A 17,436-nucleotide genomic window follows, 5' to 3' on the forward strand; every position below is an offset into this window, starting at 1 on the left:
ATCTTTATAATGTGTGGACTCTTCGGAGTGAAACATAGAATACTACGGCACTGCACACCAAGCTGTACACTCAGACACTACGTTAGGTCCCTGTGGGCAGCTCTACTTATACACTTTAGTCTATGCTGTAGGAGGGGCCACAAGAAAAGCTTCAGCTTGGGAACTACATCTCAACGCATAAAGTCACAGCTCACATCTGTATGGAGCAGTCACATGGACAGCTCCATGGAGAACCATCATGTTATGTTGACATGTATAACACGGCATGGCTGGAATATCAGCACCTCTCCTCTTTTCAGTAGTACGTGGATGAACTCTAGGACCCTTCGTATGGTGATGAAGATTTTGATAAAAGACAGCACCATCACAGATGGACGGCAGAAACATGACAACAAGCAATGTCTGTACAGTATGATTTACTGAGACTAAGCACAACATCTGGGGACACATTTAGACTGAAACAGTTCAAACGTGTTATTGCTCTTTATTCTTGTAACATGGTTGAACTCGTGCGATTCCAAGATGAACCTTAAGTGTATAAGAAAAGCTGCTTCTGATAACGTATCCTGTATTCATTTCATATGAAGAGTTGTCTAAATGACTCAAGGTGATTTAAACACTGGAAACTTCAGACCATGGACTTTTCTCCCAGTCTTCTTTATAGGGACTGACTATGAGTCAACTAACACCACTGGGGCGATACTGAGCAGAATAATTCCATGAAGAATAGTGTTCCTGCATCAAATATAACTGGGTGTGGAAGCACTAGGCTGTTTTTCTGTGAGTGGAAATGAACCCCATAACACCACCAGTCACCAAGGGCAGAGACAGAGAGCAGAGGCTCAGACTGACCCATGATCGATCCTATGCCACTACACGGTGGAGTATGAAACGCTCTGCCTAGTGACTCCTCAACCTGCCCCATCCACAACCCTGGACCCTGCCACGTAGACAGCTGTGGTCCCTGCTCATATTTACCACCTGCTCAGAGCAGGAGGCAAATGTAAGAATCATGGAAAAACTGCAGTTTTTGACCCAGACTTTCTGTCAAACCACGAAGTTAATCCCCATTTCCAGAACTAAAACTCATAATTTCTAAAAACTAGTGGGGAACTACAAAAGTCTGGCCAAAGTATCCGATCAACTTGGGATTGAGACTTTAGGAGACTGTGTCCAGAAGTAACTGCAGGTAGTTGGGTGATCTTCGCTGTGCTACAAAGAGCATTAAACATTTTCACGTGTCATGGAGAAGAGTAGGGGAATAGTTTAGGATGCAAAAAGGCCATAATTGAACGGTTCTTGGATGGTCTAAATTTGGTCACTAAGAACTCTAAGTATTAAATGTTCAAGAGGGGGATTTGGGTCTAAAACATCAATCTACTAATTACAAAGATGGCAACTTCGCCCTTATACCATTTGTCCAATTTAGATCCAACAGGAACTTTAGTTACAAGGTAAAGCTTCCACCTGGATCTACCAATGCTTCTTCAACCTAATTCTATGGCGGGACTGGAGGCTTCAGATTATGCTTCTCTCTCTTTACTGATCATTAACAGCAGCCAATCAAAAACTTTTAAAACACAAACTACTTTTCCAAAGCGTCCCAGTTGTCCATACTGACCACCAATCACGTCTGCCCCATGTATATCTGTCCCTGCAAACACAGTCCTTCCTCTTTCTTTGCTTCTTGCAGCCATCAGATAGGTGCTTTTCCCTGATTATCATTACGTTATTGCAAGTGACTTTTTCAAGTATATTATCAGTGTGGAGTGGGAGCGGGGATATTGCAGTGTGTTGCAGTGCTCTCAGACTGCGGTGCTCTTGCGCGTCCCGATCAGCTCTTTCGTGATCGGCTCGCACTTGAGGCCTGTGGCCTTGTTTCTAACTTAGCCCATCCTCTGGCTTATCAGAACACCCAATGGGGCGATTTTACATTAAGGGTAATGCCCTCTTATGTAGGCTTAGGGTCCGAACGCCTAGACCGTGACCACTAACCTTAGCAGGACTGTAGCCCGCTTTCTATGCGAATCGTGCATGCGCTCAGTGCCATTTTGTTCTCCGTTTTAGTCAGGAGATCGGACCGAGAGCTGCACTTACATGGAGATCATTTCTATTATCCCCAGAACGCCCAACGGGATGCATAAACTTTCATGGTTCTGCCTTAGGGGTTTTCATTGCAGGAGCTCCCTCCACATTTGATCTTGCTGCCTGAAATTGGGTCTTTGACTGCCTACAGGCCATCTCAATATATTTGAGCTTATATCCTGCTGGGGCTGCACAACCCCCTGACGTCCTTCATTCCTCTTGCTCTAAACCATGGCGTACTACGCCAAGGAGGACGAATATCATCAGGAACTCCCTGAGATATCAGACGAACATCACATAGAGGAGAGATTGGTTGAGGCCCTGGGGCACCACGTCCAGGACTTGGTAAATCAGGCTCTCATTAAAGCACTGAAGCCTTTTATTCATCCCCTTATGAGGTTTGGCCAGCCTGAATTAAGGTGGCGAGCCCTCCCCTAGACTGTGTCCAAAGACTTCTGATATGGGCATTGCCCAGAGAGCCTCAATGGGACCAGCCATGTCAGCCAGAATTCTGGCGCAAATGGCTGCGTCAGTTATTAAAGACCATGAGTATAGCTCAGTTGCTTCATTGGGTGTTCCGGACTCCTTTAGGGGGTCTTCTACACAGGCGGAAGCACCCCCCTCTTCCTAATCTTCAGACTCTGACCAGGCGCAAGACGACCCTAAACCTTCGGGCAAACGAAAGCGTAAGACCCGCAATCTGCAGGAAGGTGACCGGATACCTCGTACCTTGTCTTTCGATCCTGAAAATATTGTCCACCCTCGTTCCACTGAGTGGAACCCCTTTGTTGAGGTGGCACATTACGTGCAAGACAGATTGAGGAAGGGTTTTGACCGCGATGTGCGCAGCACCCTGCGCTCTGAATGTCCTCGCCCCTCCCTTTTAGGCAAGGTGGCAGATACGCCTGAACTAGATCCGAATATGGCGACATTCATTAAAAGATTCTGTAAAAATCCTAAAAGGGCCTAGATCGTGCATGGAAGGGTTGCCAGGATAAACTACTGTACATTTCAGGCCCCATCACAAAATTCTTGGAACTTGCAGTTCAGGCTAAAGGAGCCAATTCTCCCCTGGATCACAGGCAGTATTGGAATGGGCTCAGCGACCTATCTGCCTATTGGGCAATGCCAATTGCGCGATGTACACCGAGCGCAGACCATACTTTTTGATGAGCATTGACCCGAAGCTGCAGGAATTATCCCCTAATGTGGCAGGCTCCGTCGTGAATGGTATGTTATTTGGAAACAAATTTGTCAAAGACTTGGGGAAATATGTGGCTACCTTCCCTGCGTTGGAAAAGGCCTCTATGAAAAAGATGCTCAGTGGGAGCCTTTTTGTCAGGGCCAGATGCTGCAGGGGCCGAGCGCCAGGCTGCAGATTTTTCCAGGCCTCAGGAGGCTACAACAAGTGGGGTGGAAGTACCACCTATTCTACGTCCGCTTTCTACCCTACCACATCCTGTGGAGGTTGGGCCGCGGCTTCAGAACCAATAGCCGAGGTGGTTTCAATGCCTCTGATGGGCCACTAACAGGTGAGAATTATTTCCTATTCAGAGGTTATTCGGCAGGGGAGGGTTGAAAGAGCATATTCCGGCTTGGGAACGCATTTCTCAAGACCCTTGAATATTGCAGACTGTGCGAGGGTACAGAATAGTTTTTTATGCTTCCCCTCAGAACAGAGCCCATCTTTGTCCCATTCATTTTTCCCAAGTAGAGAGCAATTTCATGGACAGGGTGATCAATGGACTTCTGCGCAAACGGGCCATAGTCAGAACAAGCCCTCACTCTTCCGGGTTTGTCAGTTCAATATTTTTGGTACAGAAAAAAAGGCGGGGTTCCCGTCTAATGCTCAATCTCAAGGAGTTCAACTCCTAGATAGTCTATTATCACCTTAAGATGGAGGGTATCCATCTCTTAAGAGACCTTTTGCAAGAAGGAAATTATCTAGCACGTCTAGATTAAAAGGCACGTATTTTACGGTACCTATTTTCAGGCCGCACCGTTGATCTCTTCAGTTCCGTTGGCAAGAGAAATGGTATGAATTCACTGTCGTCCCCTTCGAGATTTCTTCCGCTCCTTGGTGCTTCACCAAGCTTTTACGTCCAGCGGTGCAGTTCCTAAGAGAAGATTATGTATCTCAGCAATATTATGATCATGGCTCAAAGCGAGGAATCAGTATTGATGCACCTGTCGTGGACTGTCCAGCTTCTGTAAGATCTGGGTTTCCTCTAGAGACGCTGCAAGTGCTAGGAGTTTTGGATAATGCAATGTTTTTCTTGTCCCAATCTTGGGCTCCTTCCACGCACAAATGACATGAATCTTCCTGGAGGAGATGGTGAGCAATGCATTGATCCCATGGGAGCGAGCATTATAATATGATTGTTAATTTTCTTTCGTACTTAGCAGCTCAGGGCCTAGCTTACAGAACCATTATTAATTTTAGGTTGGCGGTTTCAGCGGGTCATCCTCATTTAGAAGGTAAGCCTGTGGGTGTGCATCCGCTAGTATGCAAGCTGCTGCGCGGTATCAGTATGGTTAAGCCTCCTCAACCTAGGTATTCTTCGTTATGGGATGTAAATGTTGTCTTACTTTTTCTGAAGGTCCGGCCTTGTAACTAAGTTTTTTCACGCAAACAACTGTTAGCAAAACATACCCTCCTACTTTGTCTGGTGTACTGCCGATGTGTCTCAGGCGTTCATGTGTTGGATTTAGCAGGCAGAGTATTTACTCCTTCAGGAGTTTCTTTTGCTATTTCTAGATGTACAAAGACTGCTAAATGTGTTTCTTACCCAGTGTTTCCCCACATCAGAAACTATGTGGTCAAATGTGGTCAAATGTTTGAAAGCTTATGAGGAGCGTACTCGTGAGATTCGTAAAGATATTCATGGGCAATTGCTTATTTCATTACAGAGTCCCTTTGGACCTATTTCTGCTGCAACTCTGGCAAGATGGGTCAGATGGTTATTGGAGGAAGCTGGGATAGATGTTTCTATGTTTGGAGCTTACTCTGTTCGGGGAGCTATGGCCTCTAAGGCATTTGCTACTGGTTCTCGTTTAGAGGACATTATGACAGCAGCAGACTGGTCTTTGGACTCAACTTTCAACGTTTTTTTTAATGACAAACCTATTTGTGATGCGGTGTCTGCGGTGGTGGAACAGCTTTGATCTAGCATAATCCCAAGCCTCCAGTCCTGACATAGAATAAAAAAAAATTCTAGCTAACATTTCAAGAATTTTCAATTCTATTAAGGACACGGAGGCGTGGATAATTCCACCAGGAAAGCAATGTATCTGTTTCTATTGTTATTTATAAAATTATTGATGTGTTATGCACAATATGTTGAATTTTATTTAGATGCCCACCCGCAATTGGTATGGATTGGGTATTAGTAATTTCTTTGTTTGACCTTAGGTGCGGATAATGACGGTGCCTGAATGATTGAATGGATCAGAAGAAGCAAGGCTACATTTCAAGGTCTTCAGCCCAGTTGGCAGTCGACGTCTTGGGCGTCTGCGATTCAGTCCGGTGGTTGAATTCCAGTTCTAAGGAATCAAGTAATATGATTTCCACTGTTTGCAAAGAAAGAGGAAGGACTGTGCTCCCCAGGACAGACATACTTGGGGCAGACATGGGATTGGTGGACAGTATGGACTTCTGAGGCGCTTGAGAAAAGTAGTTTGTTTTTTTAAAGTTTTTGATTGGCTGTTGTTAATGATCAGTAAAGAGAGAGAAGCATAATCCTCGCCACCGTCTTTAATAGAATTGAAAATTCTGGACACGTATACTAGAAACTTTTATATTCTAATTCACACCACAGGAATATTATGTCTGTGCCACCATCTGTATCTCCACAATGGAATCCAGAAATGCCTAGAGTTACCAAAAAATAGCTAGTGCCCACACTCAAAAAGCCACAATTTTCATGTCATGGGAAGAAAAATAATTTCAGGTGTTATAGAAATTCGCCAACTGTAGCTACTCTGTGAAAGTCGATGAAAAACAAAGTGCAGTTTGTGTCAAGCTGTCCATTCACCTCACAACGCAGAAAAAAAGAAAAAACGTGTCTCCCGAACTTGTGGAAAGTTCAGACACACTGCACATTCTGAGGGCTCACGTGTCCACTTTCACCAATTAGTCACTGGTACACAAAATCAAAATAGATGGTGGTTCATCGCTCAATCATTTTGAAATTCCTTTTATGATATCTTTAGAACCTTGTGCTTGGGTTGTTTTGTAAGTACTTGCATCAATAGTCTTTGAAAGATGAGAGCTTGCATCCCATTGGGTATTCAGTTAGTCCGAAGTCATGCGTGCTTCCGCCATTGTCTTCATTTCAGCTTTGGTATATTTGGGGGTTAGTACTACACTGTCATAGTCAAAGTTCTGGTCCAGGCAGAAGGGCTCCACGTCATCTCTCGTGCTCTAGAAATAGAGAAAGGACAAATGTGAGTACAGAAAGACTGAATGCATTCACTGGTGCTCTACACAGACAGATACGAATCACCGGAAAAGGTAATTTAACCCCTTCTGTAACGGGGACGTAATGGTTATGTCCACCGGCACAGTGCTCCTGTGCAGAGGACGTCACCATTACGTCCTCGGCCTGGAGCTCAGAGAGAGCGCTAGCGCTCCCTCTGTAGGCTTCCCTCCCACTCCCACAAGGCAGGGATGGAAGGGGAAGCCCTTCCTCTTCCATCACCACCCTAATGACATCAGCGCGCAATCGTGCGCTGACATCATTACAGGGTGCTGGTCGCATTGGAAGCCATTTGCTTCCAGTGCGATTGAAGGAGATACAGGTGAGTTTCTCCTCCGGCGGGTGGGGGGTTTGAATCAAAGAGGCATCGGGGAAAGGAAAGGGTTTTCCTTTCCCCCGTTGTCTCTTTGAGCATTCCTGCTTCCCAATCGCATTGCGATCGGGAAGCAGGAATGCCCACTAGATGCCAGGGATTTTCTTTTTTTTGGTTTATGTTTCTGTGTCGGGAAGCGACCCCTTGGGCAAGGGTCGCTCCCCTTTGGGAGGCATGTGTGCTGTGGCCATTTCTGCCCCCCTTGGGGGAAGATCGGCCTATTATTTTTAGGCTGATCTGCCCCCAAGGGGGGCAGAAACTACTAGAACGTCAGGGATGAATAAGTTACTTACCTTCGGTAACGCTTTTTCTGGTGGATACAGTAACTACCTGTGGATTCCTCACCAAAAGAATTCTCCCCTCGCACCAGCCTTCGACGGAAATTTCTTCTAGCTCTGCACGTCGACGATGACGTCACAATCGCCCGACTCCACGCGACGCCACATGACGTCATCTAGGCAATAAGAAGCCAACGTCGACGTGCAGACGTCAGTTATCACCATTTTTTTTACGTGCCATAGAGGCGAACAGGTTAAACCTAAAGAGCACACACTAATCCAGAATAGACGAAAATAAAACATTTAATATAATTAAATATATATCACAGTTATGAATGCTCAATTCGAGATAGAAATAAATAAATATATATATATGTACAATTCCAGTCCAAAATGTCCTTTTCACTACCTTAGAGTGCAAAGGAAAAGTATATACAATGAATACAACCATATGCATGTGAAAGCTATATACACATATATACAAGTGCAAGGATGCGCACCCAAAGAGATCCTGGTTTGACCAGTCAGGCAACGGGGAGGTGGGTGGGACCATGAGGAATCCACAGGTAGTTACTGTATCCACCAGAAAAAGCGTTACCGAAGGTAAGTAACTTATTCTTCTGATGGATACACCTACCTGTGGATTCCTCACCAAAAGAATAGAGTCCCCAAGCAGTATAACCTCCGGTGGTGGGTGCCCGAATGGTCAAACCAAGAAATCTTGCAGCACCGAGCGAGCAAAATGGCCATCCCTCCTGACCTCAGAGTCCAAACAGTAATGCTTGGCAAAAGTATGGAGGGATGCCCAGGTCGCTGCCCTGCAGATGTCAGCCACAGGAACACCTCTAGCCAAAGCCGATGAAGCTGCTTTGGCCCTGGTGGAATGGGCACGAAGCCCCACAGGTGGATCTCTCTTCGCCAAAGAATAGCAGATCTTAATACATAGAATGACCCACCTGGATAGCGTTCTCTTGTGGACCGCTCTACCTTTCCTCTTCCCCATGTATCCAACGAAGAGCTGTTCATCCTGTCTGAACTCTTTCGTCCTGGCGACGTAGAAGCTCAGTGCTCTTCGCGGATCCAGCCGGTGGAGCCTCTCTTCCTCCTTGGATGGGTGAGGTGGAGGGTTAAAGGAAGAGAGAGTAATTGACTGCCCCAGGTGAAAGGGTGTAACAACCTTCGGTAGGAAAGCCGCCTTGGTCCTCAACACCACTTTGTCCTTGAAGAAGGAAAGAAATGGGGTTTCTACAGTTAGAGCCTGAAGCTCACTAACCCTTCTGGCAGATGTTATTGCCACCAGGAAAACAGTTTTAAATACTAGAAACCGTAAAGAACAAGAGTGCATGGGTTCAAACGGGGCCCCCATAAGAAAAGTTAAAACCAAGTTAAGGTCCCACTGAGGCATAACGAATGGCGTGGGCGGATACTTATTAGTGAGTCCCTTTAGAAACTTTAAAACAATTGGTGATTTAAAGAAGGAAGGTTGATCAGGAAGGCACAGAAAAGCAGATAGTGCAGACAGATAACCCTTAACAGTGGCAACTGAAAAACCTTTCTGTGCCAAATAGAGCGCAAATGACAAAATGTCAGATAAACCAGCTCTTAAAGGATCTAAACTATTCTCTCCACACCAGCTTGTAAACTTAGCCCAACGATTTGCATAGATTGACTTGGTGGAGTGTCGCCTGGCCGATAGAATAACTTCCACCACATCTGGATGGAGAGAAAAGGAACTCAGATTGCCCCGTTCAATCTCCAGGCATGAAGATGCAGGCTCTGGAGGTGGGGGTGTAGAATCTGCCCCTGCGACTGCGAGAGGAGGTCCACCCTGCAAGGGAGACGGAGCGGAGGGCACTGAGAGAGTTGGAGTAGGTCCGAATACCACACCCTTCTCGGCCAATCCGGAGCTATTAAGATGACTTAAGCTCGGTCCTGGCGGATTTTCCTGAGAACTCGAGGAATTAAGCGTATGGGGGGAAACGCGTAAAGCAACTGACCCTTCCAGGACATCTGAAACGCGTCCCCCAGAGCTCCTTGCACCGGATACTGGAGGCTGCAAAACAGTGGGCACTGCGCATTCTCTCGAGTTGCAAACAGATCTATTTGTGGATATCCCCACATCTGGAAGATATACAGAACTAGATCTGGATAAAGATGCCACTCGTGGTCGACCGAGATGCGTCGACTGAGAATGTCTGCACGCACATTCAGGACTCCGGCCAAATGATGTGCAATCAAGCAGATCTTGTGGTCCTGAAGCCAGGACCAGAGTCGAAGAGCTTCTCTGCAGAGAAGATACAACCCCACTCCTCCCTGTTTGTTTATATACCACATCGCGGTCGTGTTGTCCGTTAGAACCTGGACTGACTGACCGTGAATGGAAGGGAGGAAGGCCTTGAGTGCCAGCCGTACTGCCCGCAATTCTAACAGATTGATGTGCAATTTCTGTTCTACTGGAGACCAAAGGCCTTTGATCTCCAGGTCCCCCAGATGAGCTCCCCACCCTAGAGTGGAAGCATCTGTTACCACTGAGGCCACTGGTGGTGGTAGCGAGAACGGCCTTCCTTGAGACAGGTTGTCGACCGCTGCCCACCATTGAAGATCCACTGCAGTGTCTCTGGAGATCTTTATTGAGTCCTCGAGATCCCCTTTGTGCTGAAACCACTGCCTGCGGACGCACCACTGGAGAGCCCTCATGTGCCAGCGTGCATGAGTGACCAACAGTATGCAAGAAGCAAACAGACCGAGCAGACGAAGGACTTTGAGGTTTGGAACTACCGCTCCATTTCAAAACATTGGAACCAAAGCCTGTATGTCCTGAACCCGCTGTGGCGGAGGAAAGGCCCGATTCAATGTCGTGTCCAATACTGCCCCTATGAACAGGAGGCGTTGAGAGGGCTCTAGGTGAGATTTGGGTACATTGACTGAAAACCCCAGGTCGTACAACAATTGAGTCGTCGACTGGAGATGGCACCGCACGAGCTCTGGAGTACTGGCTTTGATCAACCAATCGTCCAGATAGGGAAAAACAGCGATCCCTTTTCTTCTGAACTCTGCCGCTACCACCGCCATCACCTTCGTGAAGACTCGAGGTGCTGAAGTAAGACCAAACAGGAGGACCGCAAACTGATAATGTTGTGATCCCACCACAAAACGGAGATACTTCCTGTGCGATCTGAGGATCGGAATATGAAAATACGCGTCCTGCAAATCGACCGACACCATCCAGTCTCCTTCGTTCAACGCCAAAAGAACCTGTGAGAGGGTCAGCATTTTGAACTTTTCCTGTTTGAGGAACCAATTTAAAATCCTCAAGTCCAAAATCGGTCTCAGCCGACCATCCTTCTTGGGAATCAGAAAGTATCTTGAATAGCACCCCTGACCCCTCTCTTGCTCGGGAACCAACTCTATTGCACCTTTTTGTAATAGGGATAATACCTCCTGCTGTAACAGGAGAAAATGGTCTTCCGAACAGAAGGATGGGCGGGGAGGGAGGGTGGGAGGAAATTCCCGAAAGGGAAGAGCGTACCCCCTCTTCACAATGTCGATGACCCAGGAGTCTGATGTTATGACCTCCCACATTGGAAGAAAAAGGGTAAGTCTCCCCCCTACTGGAGACGAATGGACAGGGAATGGTGGAGGACTACGGCTGCTTTCCTTGCTGCACCCCTCCCGAGGAAGAGGCAGAGTGCTGCAAGGTGGCTCCTCTCGTACGGACTCTGCCCCTGCCCCTGAAGGATCTGTAAGGCAGGGTAGAAGCAATTTGTTGTGGTCCTTGCAGTCTTCCTCGAAAGGAACCACGACCAAATCCTTTAAATCTCCGAAAGCCTCTAAAGGTGGATGAGGCCGACGACTGGAGTCCCAAGGATCTAGCTGTCGCTCTGCTCTCTTTAAAACGTTCTAAGGCTGAGTCAGCCTTAGAACCGAAGAGCTTTTCCCCATCAAACGGAAGATCAAGGAGCGTAGCCTGCACGTCCGTCGAGAAGCCCGATGATCTAAGCCAAGACTGCCTCCTAGAGACTATGGTCGTGCCCATAGCCCTAGCCACCGAGTCCGAAGTGTCCAAACCAGACTGGATTACTTGCGTCGCAGCCGCTTGAGCATCCGAAAAGAGTTGCAGCATCTCTTGTGACACATTAGGAAGGCCCTTTGCCTCTTCCATAAGGGCATGTATGTAACGTCCCAGTATGCATGTGGCATTGGAAGATTTCAGGGCCATACTGCACGATGAAAATGTCTTTTTAGCAGTATGGTCCATCTTTTTCGACTCTCTATCAGCAGGAACCCCAGGAAACGAGCCAGGCGAGGATATGGAGGAACATGAAGCTTGGACCACAAGGCTCTCCGGAGTTGGTTGCCTGGAAAGAAACACCGGATCCCCAGGCGCCGTCCTGTAACGCCGAGCCACCGCTCTGTTGACCGCAGTGGTGGATACAGGTTTCATCCAAATATCCTTAATAGGGTCCAGCAGAGCCTCATTGAATGGAAGAAGAGGCTCAGCAGAAGCAGATGTCGGATGTCGGATGGAGGACCTCTGTCAATAAATTTCTCTTAACCTCCGCTGTAGGAAGAGTAATATCCAAAAAGTCTGCAGCCTCACGAATGACCTTATGGAAAGAAGCTGCTTCCTCTGTGATCTCTCCAGGAGAAGCTAGATCCTGTTCCGGGGTAGTGTCAAGGCCACTAGCCGAGTCCAGACCCTGGAAGTCACCTGAGGGCTCTACAACTCCTCCTTCCTCCAGGTGTTGCTTCGCGTACTCCTCCTCTTCCAAGAGACGAAGGGCCAGGCACCTTGATCTAAGTCTGGACTCCAAGCCTGGAGTCGATAAGGCGTCAGCCGACGCCGAAGATCTCCGTCGGCGCCGAACCTCGGATTCGTCCGAAGCCGGAGGCTCCGGCTCCAAAGCGTTCTTGGACATCGATCGGATCCGAGGCGAATCCGACGGCGCCGTAACAGGTGTAGCCATCCTGAGGGACGTCGTAGACATCGGCGCCGCTTCAGATGCAGCAGACATAAACGGGGTGAACGGCGCCGACTTGAAAGACGCCGGAACACCCAAGTCGTAGGCCAAAGGACCAGACGGACCTGCACGACTTCCACCCGCCATTATGGAAGCAAAGATGTTATACATAGCGTTTAAAAACGCTGCAGGATCCGATCCCGGAGTCGGGAAAGCCGGCTACTGCTGCTGCTGCACTGGCGCCGGCAAAGCTGCAGAAGAGGGCCCAGGTAACTCCTGGCCAGGAGAACTCCCAGGTCTCTGGGGAGGCTCGACCTCAAAGACCGACCCAGGTGATGTCGGGGTCGTCGGAGGTGGAGGGGTGACGGTCGGGCTTATCTCCCACGTCGGCCGAGCCGACGGAGAAGCCGATCTAGATCTGGACCGCCCCTTGCTCGATCGGCGCCGAGATCCATGACGGCGCCGAGAGTCACTATGGTGGTGACGAGACCTCGAGGATCTCGACGAAGACTCCCTCCTATGATGCTTCTCCTTCTTCCTGGACCAGGCCATGAATAACTTTGCCTCCCTCTCCTTAAGTGCCTTAGGGTTCATGCGTTGGCACGAACCTCATGGTCGGAACTAAGGCACCAAAGGCAGTTTTCGTGGGGGTCGGTAACCGACATCCGACCCCCGCACTGGCTACAAGGTTTAAAGCCGGATTTTCTAGGCTGCGACATCGTAACCGCCGTTGGAAACAGTAGCTCCCTGTGAGCCTCAAAGAATTAACCGTTATTCGGGCACGGAAAAAAGGGAACTGACGTCTGCACGTCGACGTTGGCTTCTTATTGCCTAGATGACGTCATGTGGCGTCGCGTGGAGTCGGGCGATTGTGACGTCATCGTCGACGTGCAGAGCTAGAAGAAATTTCCGTCGAAGGCTGGCGCGAGGGGAGAATTATTTTGGTGAGGAATACACAGGTAGGTGTATCCATCAGAAGTTTATTTATATGTTTATTTATGTGGGAGCATAGAACTGTTGGCCATTTCGGCCCCCCTTGGGGGGAGCATGTATTTTATGGCCATTTCTGCCGCCCTTGGGGGCAGATCTGCCTTTTATTTTTAGGCTGATCTGCCTCCAAGGGGGGCAGAAACCCTTGGAACGCCAGGGATTTTTTTTTATTTGTTTATTTATGTGGGGGGCCCCCTTGGGCAAGGGGGCATAGAACAGAACGGCCTATTTTCTTTAGGCCCATTGCCCCCAAGGGGGGCAGAAGCCACTTAGAGACCAGGGATAGTGTGTGTGTGGTTTATTTTTGGGGGGTGCCCCTTGGGCAAGGGTCGCTCCCCATGGGGACACACTACTAAAGGTATTTTCTGCCCCCCTTGGGGCAGATAGGCCTATTTTTTTTTAGTAGGCCCATCTGCCCCTATGGGGGGAAGAATCCACTTAGGCACCAATTTCTAAATGCTTGATGGTGGAGTGTTTGTCAACTGGCAAAGTATTTGCATTTGTGATAAAAAATAATCTCCTTTTTGTTCTAGGTCAAAGCTTTTGCTTTCTTTGCTGTGGCTCCTTGCGGTTTTGACCTGGTTCACCTGCGGTTTGCATAGGTGCATGTTTTAGGTAAGAAAAAACAATTTACTCCAAAGGAGTATTGTTGCCATGCATAAATGACATGTTTGTAGGTGGTGTACTAAATGCAGGATTGTGAGTGAAATTGTCTTTAGATTTGTGCACAATGATATTTGTGTTGTCTTATTTCTAATTTGCTTTTCTTTCTTTCTTTTTAGCGGGATATCATTGGTGATTGCTGTGTCTGTGCAGAGTAGTTGCTGGGGAGTCAAGCTTTTTCAGGCAGGTGAGCGGTATAGTATTTGAGTTTATAACTCTTACTGATAAGGCTACACTTTATTACTTATCTTACACAGTGCTGGTTGTTGGTGGTGTATTTGTCCAGTTACTTTTTGTAGGAAAGATCATGGCTAGCCGCAGGATGACCACTCAGCAGGTGGTTGGTATGCTTTTTGAGTCATTGTCTGATCAGGATTATGAGACGGACTCTGCATCTGAGGCAGAGGAGAAAGTGAGAGATTCTGAGAGTGAAGTTTCTGTTGGAGAGGAAGCCACTCTCAGTGCAGATGAAGGGCCTGTTTTAGAGGAGGACACTGATGTGCCATTAGTGCAGCAACGTGGGGCTGAAAGGTTTCCTATTAGAAGACCTGAACTCTGGGTTGCCCCAAACATGGAGCAGACAGAGTTGCCTGCTTACTGGTCTCCCGGGGTGTAGAGTCAATACAGATAACTTTTTGCGTGTCAATTTCTCGGAGTTATTTGTGGATGATGTGTTTTTGGAAGAGATTGTTGAGCAGACTAATTTGTATGCAGAGCAGTATTTGAGTGACAACACTGCTAGACTTAGGCCACACTATACAGCTACCCAGTGGATTCTCACAAATTTAGAAGAGATGAAAAGGTTTTTGGGTTTGATTCTTTTGATGGGGTTGATAAGGAAGCCGTCACTGGCTTCTTATTGGTCTACTAGCCCCTTGATGGCAACAGCTATATTTCCTGCAACCATGAATCGTAATCGGTATTTGCTTCTTCTTAGGATGCTGCATTTTGTTGACAATGCATTAGCCTTGCCATGAGATCACCCTGATTCTGACCGTCTTTTTAAGATTAGGCCTGTACTTGATAATTTTGTAGATCTGTTTTCAGAGGTCTACGTTCCAGGCAAAGAAATAGCTGTGGACGAGGCTTTGGTCCTCTTCAAGGGTCGTTTGGTTTTTAGGCAATACATTCCTAGCAAGATGGCACGATATGGAATTAAATTGTATATGCTGTCTGAAAGTAGTACAGGCTATGTGTATAGTTTCGTTGTCTACACTGGTAGGGATTCCAGTATTGGCCCCCCTGGTTGTCCTCCCACTTTTGGAGTTACTGAGAAAATTGTGTGGGAACTTGGTAGACGACTGTTCAACAAAGGTCACCATTTGTATGTAGATAACTTCTACACTGGAGTGCAGTTGTTCAGGGAATTGTTTAGAGTGAGCATTGTTGCTTGTGGTACAATTCGTTGTAACCGGAAAGGCTATCAAAGGGAGCTTCTCTGTAAAAAAACTTGAGAGGGGACAGTGCTGTTCCTTGCAGAATGATGAGCTGCTGCTGTCTACATGCTAAGTACCATCCATGATGAGAGTACTTCCCCTGTGACTGTTTGGGGCCAGGTTGCTGAAGTGCGCAAACCTGTGTGCATTTTAGATTATAATAAGCACATGGGAGGTGTAGATAGAGTTGATCAGAGGTTGGAACCTTATACTGCTATTCGTATGTCTTACTTTTGGTATAAGAAGTTAGCAATTCAACTCTTCCACTTGGCAACTTTTAATGCTTTTATTGTGTTTAAGGATAGGTCTCCAGAGTCAAAGATGACATTTGTGAAATTTCAGGAGTCAGTGATAGACAGCCTTATTGTGGTGGAACAGGCAAGAGTTCCTAGAGAAGCAGTGGTGGAGGATGTGGCTAGATTGATCGCCACTTTGCTGAGCACATTCCTCCCACACCCAAAAAAGACTTTCCAGCTAAGAAATGTAGAGTCTGTGCTCGAAGAGTTATCCGGAGGGAGACTCGAATGTACTGCCCAGATTGTCCTTCAAACCCTGTGCTGTGTGTGGGTGGTTGTTTCAAGAATTACCACACCCAGAAGAATTACTGGGAACTACCATGAGTGTAAACTGCCTGTTTTATATTTTCATGTGTTCAGTTTCATGGTTGGCATTTCTGTCATGTACTTAGAGCTTTTGTGTTTGTAGTTGTGTAATTATTTCTAATTAGTTAGTGGTTTCTTTGCTTTTAAAACAAAATAAAGTGATGCCATTGTGTGTGGAGTGGTGCTTGGCTGACGGTGTACATATTGACTTTCTGTTGGCTACTGCAACACACTCAAAGCCAAACGCCAGTCCACACACTCCCATCAGCTGGTGTGATTGCTGTATCAGGCATGTGGGCGTATGTAAGTGATGGGCCCTTGAGTGGCGCTGTCTGTCGATTCGAGTGTTGTAATGTGCTGGGCCCGTGGCTGGCGGCGTGAATAGTCTTGTGCATGTCATGTATGAAAGGTGTGTGAATGGACTGTAAAGCGGTTGGTTCCTTGTAGTGGCTTTACAACTCACGAGCTGTGAGTCATTGGTTCTGTTTTTTGGCTTTTAAGTTATTAACAGTGCATTCCATTTTTGTGAAATCTCTTGTTAATAAAATTTGTTCAGCTGTAATCAGGCGTCGCAGCACACCTGTGACACGCTAGGTGTCTCGGGTGGGACCCCGATGATGAAGCATGCCACCAACTTGGTTGGTGGGTGAGGGATCTTTTTAACATAACCCAAGTGCGTTTCTTTTCACAATTTTAGTGTTCGGAACATCACATAAGTATGTGGACACACCAAAATGATCTATTGCAAAACCACCTGTGTTTGGGAGGGGGGTAGGGGGCACCTATGTTTTTGGTCCCAGGTGCGGCCTTCATCTAGGGAAACCTACTAAACCCAGACATGTTTTAAAAATAGACACCCCAAGGAGTCGTGGCTTGCCTGGATCCCCCAACATTTTCTTACCCAATTCCTCTGCAAACCTCAACATTTGCTTAAAAAAGCATATTTTCCTCACTCTTCTTTGTAGGATCACCGCTGCGGCACAAATTTCCTTCCACCCAGCGTTCCCCTCAGTCTCCCAAGTAAAATGATACCTCATTTGTGTGGGTCCCCAAAGCAGAGTCAGCCTAAAAGAAGTATAAAAGACAAATATGGGCTTATCAACTCGCTGTGCTATCCCTTCAATCTCTACAGGTTGTAGGAAATTTTCTGTTACAGGCACCTGGGACACCCACACAAGTGAGGTATCATTTTTATCGGGAGACTTGGGGGAACGCTGGGTGGAAGGATATTTTTGGATCCTCTCAGATTCCAGAATTTCTGTCACCAAAATGAGAGGACAGAGTGTTTTTTTGGTCAGATTTTGAGGTTTGCAAAGGATTCTGGGTAACAGAACCTGGCCAGAGCCCCAGAAGTCACCACATCTTGGTTTCCCCTAGGTGTCTAGTTTAAAAAAATGCATGGGTTTGGTAGGTTTCCCCAGGTGCCGGCTGAGCTAGAGGCCAAAATTCAAAGCTAGGCACTTTGTAAAAAACAGCTCTATTTTCTTTATGAAAATGTGATGTGTCCTTGTTGTGTTTTGGGGAATTTCCTTTCGCGGGCGCTAGGCTTACCTACGCAAGTGAGGTACCA

General features: G+C 47.2%; 1 protein-coding gene across 1 annotated transcript in view; it reads right to left on the minus strand.

Annotated features, from left to right (window-relative positions):
- Positions 1 to 464: 464 nt before the first annotated feature.
- IFTAP (intraflagellar transport associated protein) overlaps positions 465 to 17,436 on the minus strand; it is a 155,377-nt gene continuing 138,405 nt past the window's right edge. The window contains exon 7 of the mRNA XM_069221818.1: positions 465 to 6,508. Within this exon, the coding sequence (XP_069077919.1) occupies positions 6,380 to 6,508 (129 nt within the window). The 3' untranslated portion in view covers positions 465 to 6,379. The remainder of the gene's footprint in view (positions 6,509 to 17,436) is intronic.

Source organism: Pleurodeles waltl, chromosome 3_1 (assembly GCF_031143425.1).
Source record: "Pleurodeles waltl isolate 20211129_DDA chromosome 3_1, aPleWal1.hap1.20221129, whole genome shotgun sequence".
Lineage (NCBI taxonomy): Eukaryota > Metazoa > Chordata > Amphibia > Caudata > Salamandridae > Pleurodeles > Pleurodeles waltl.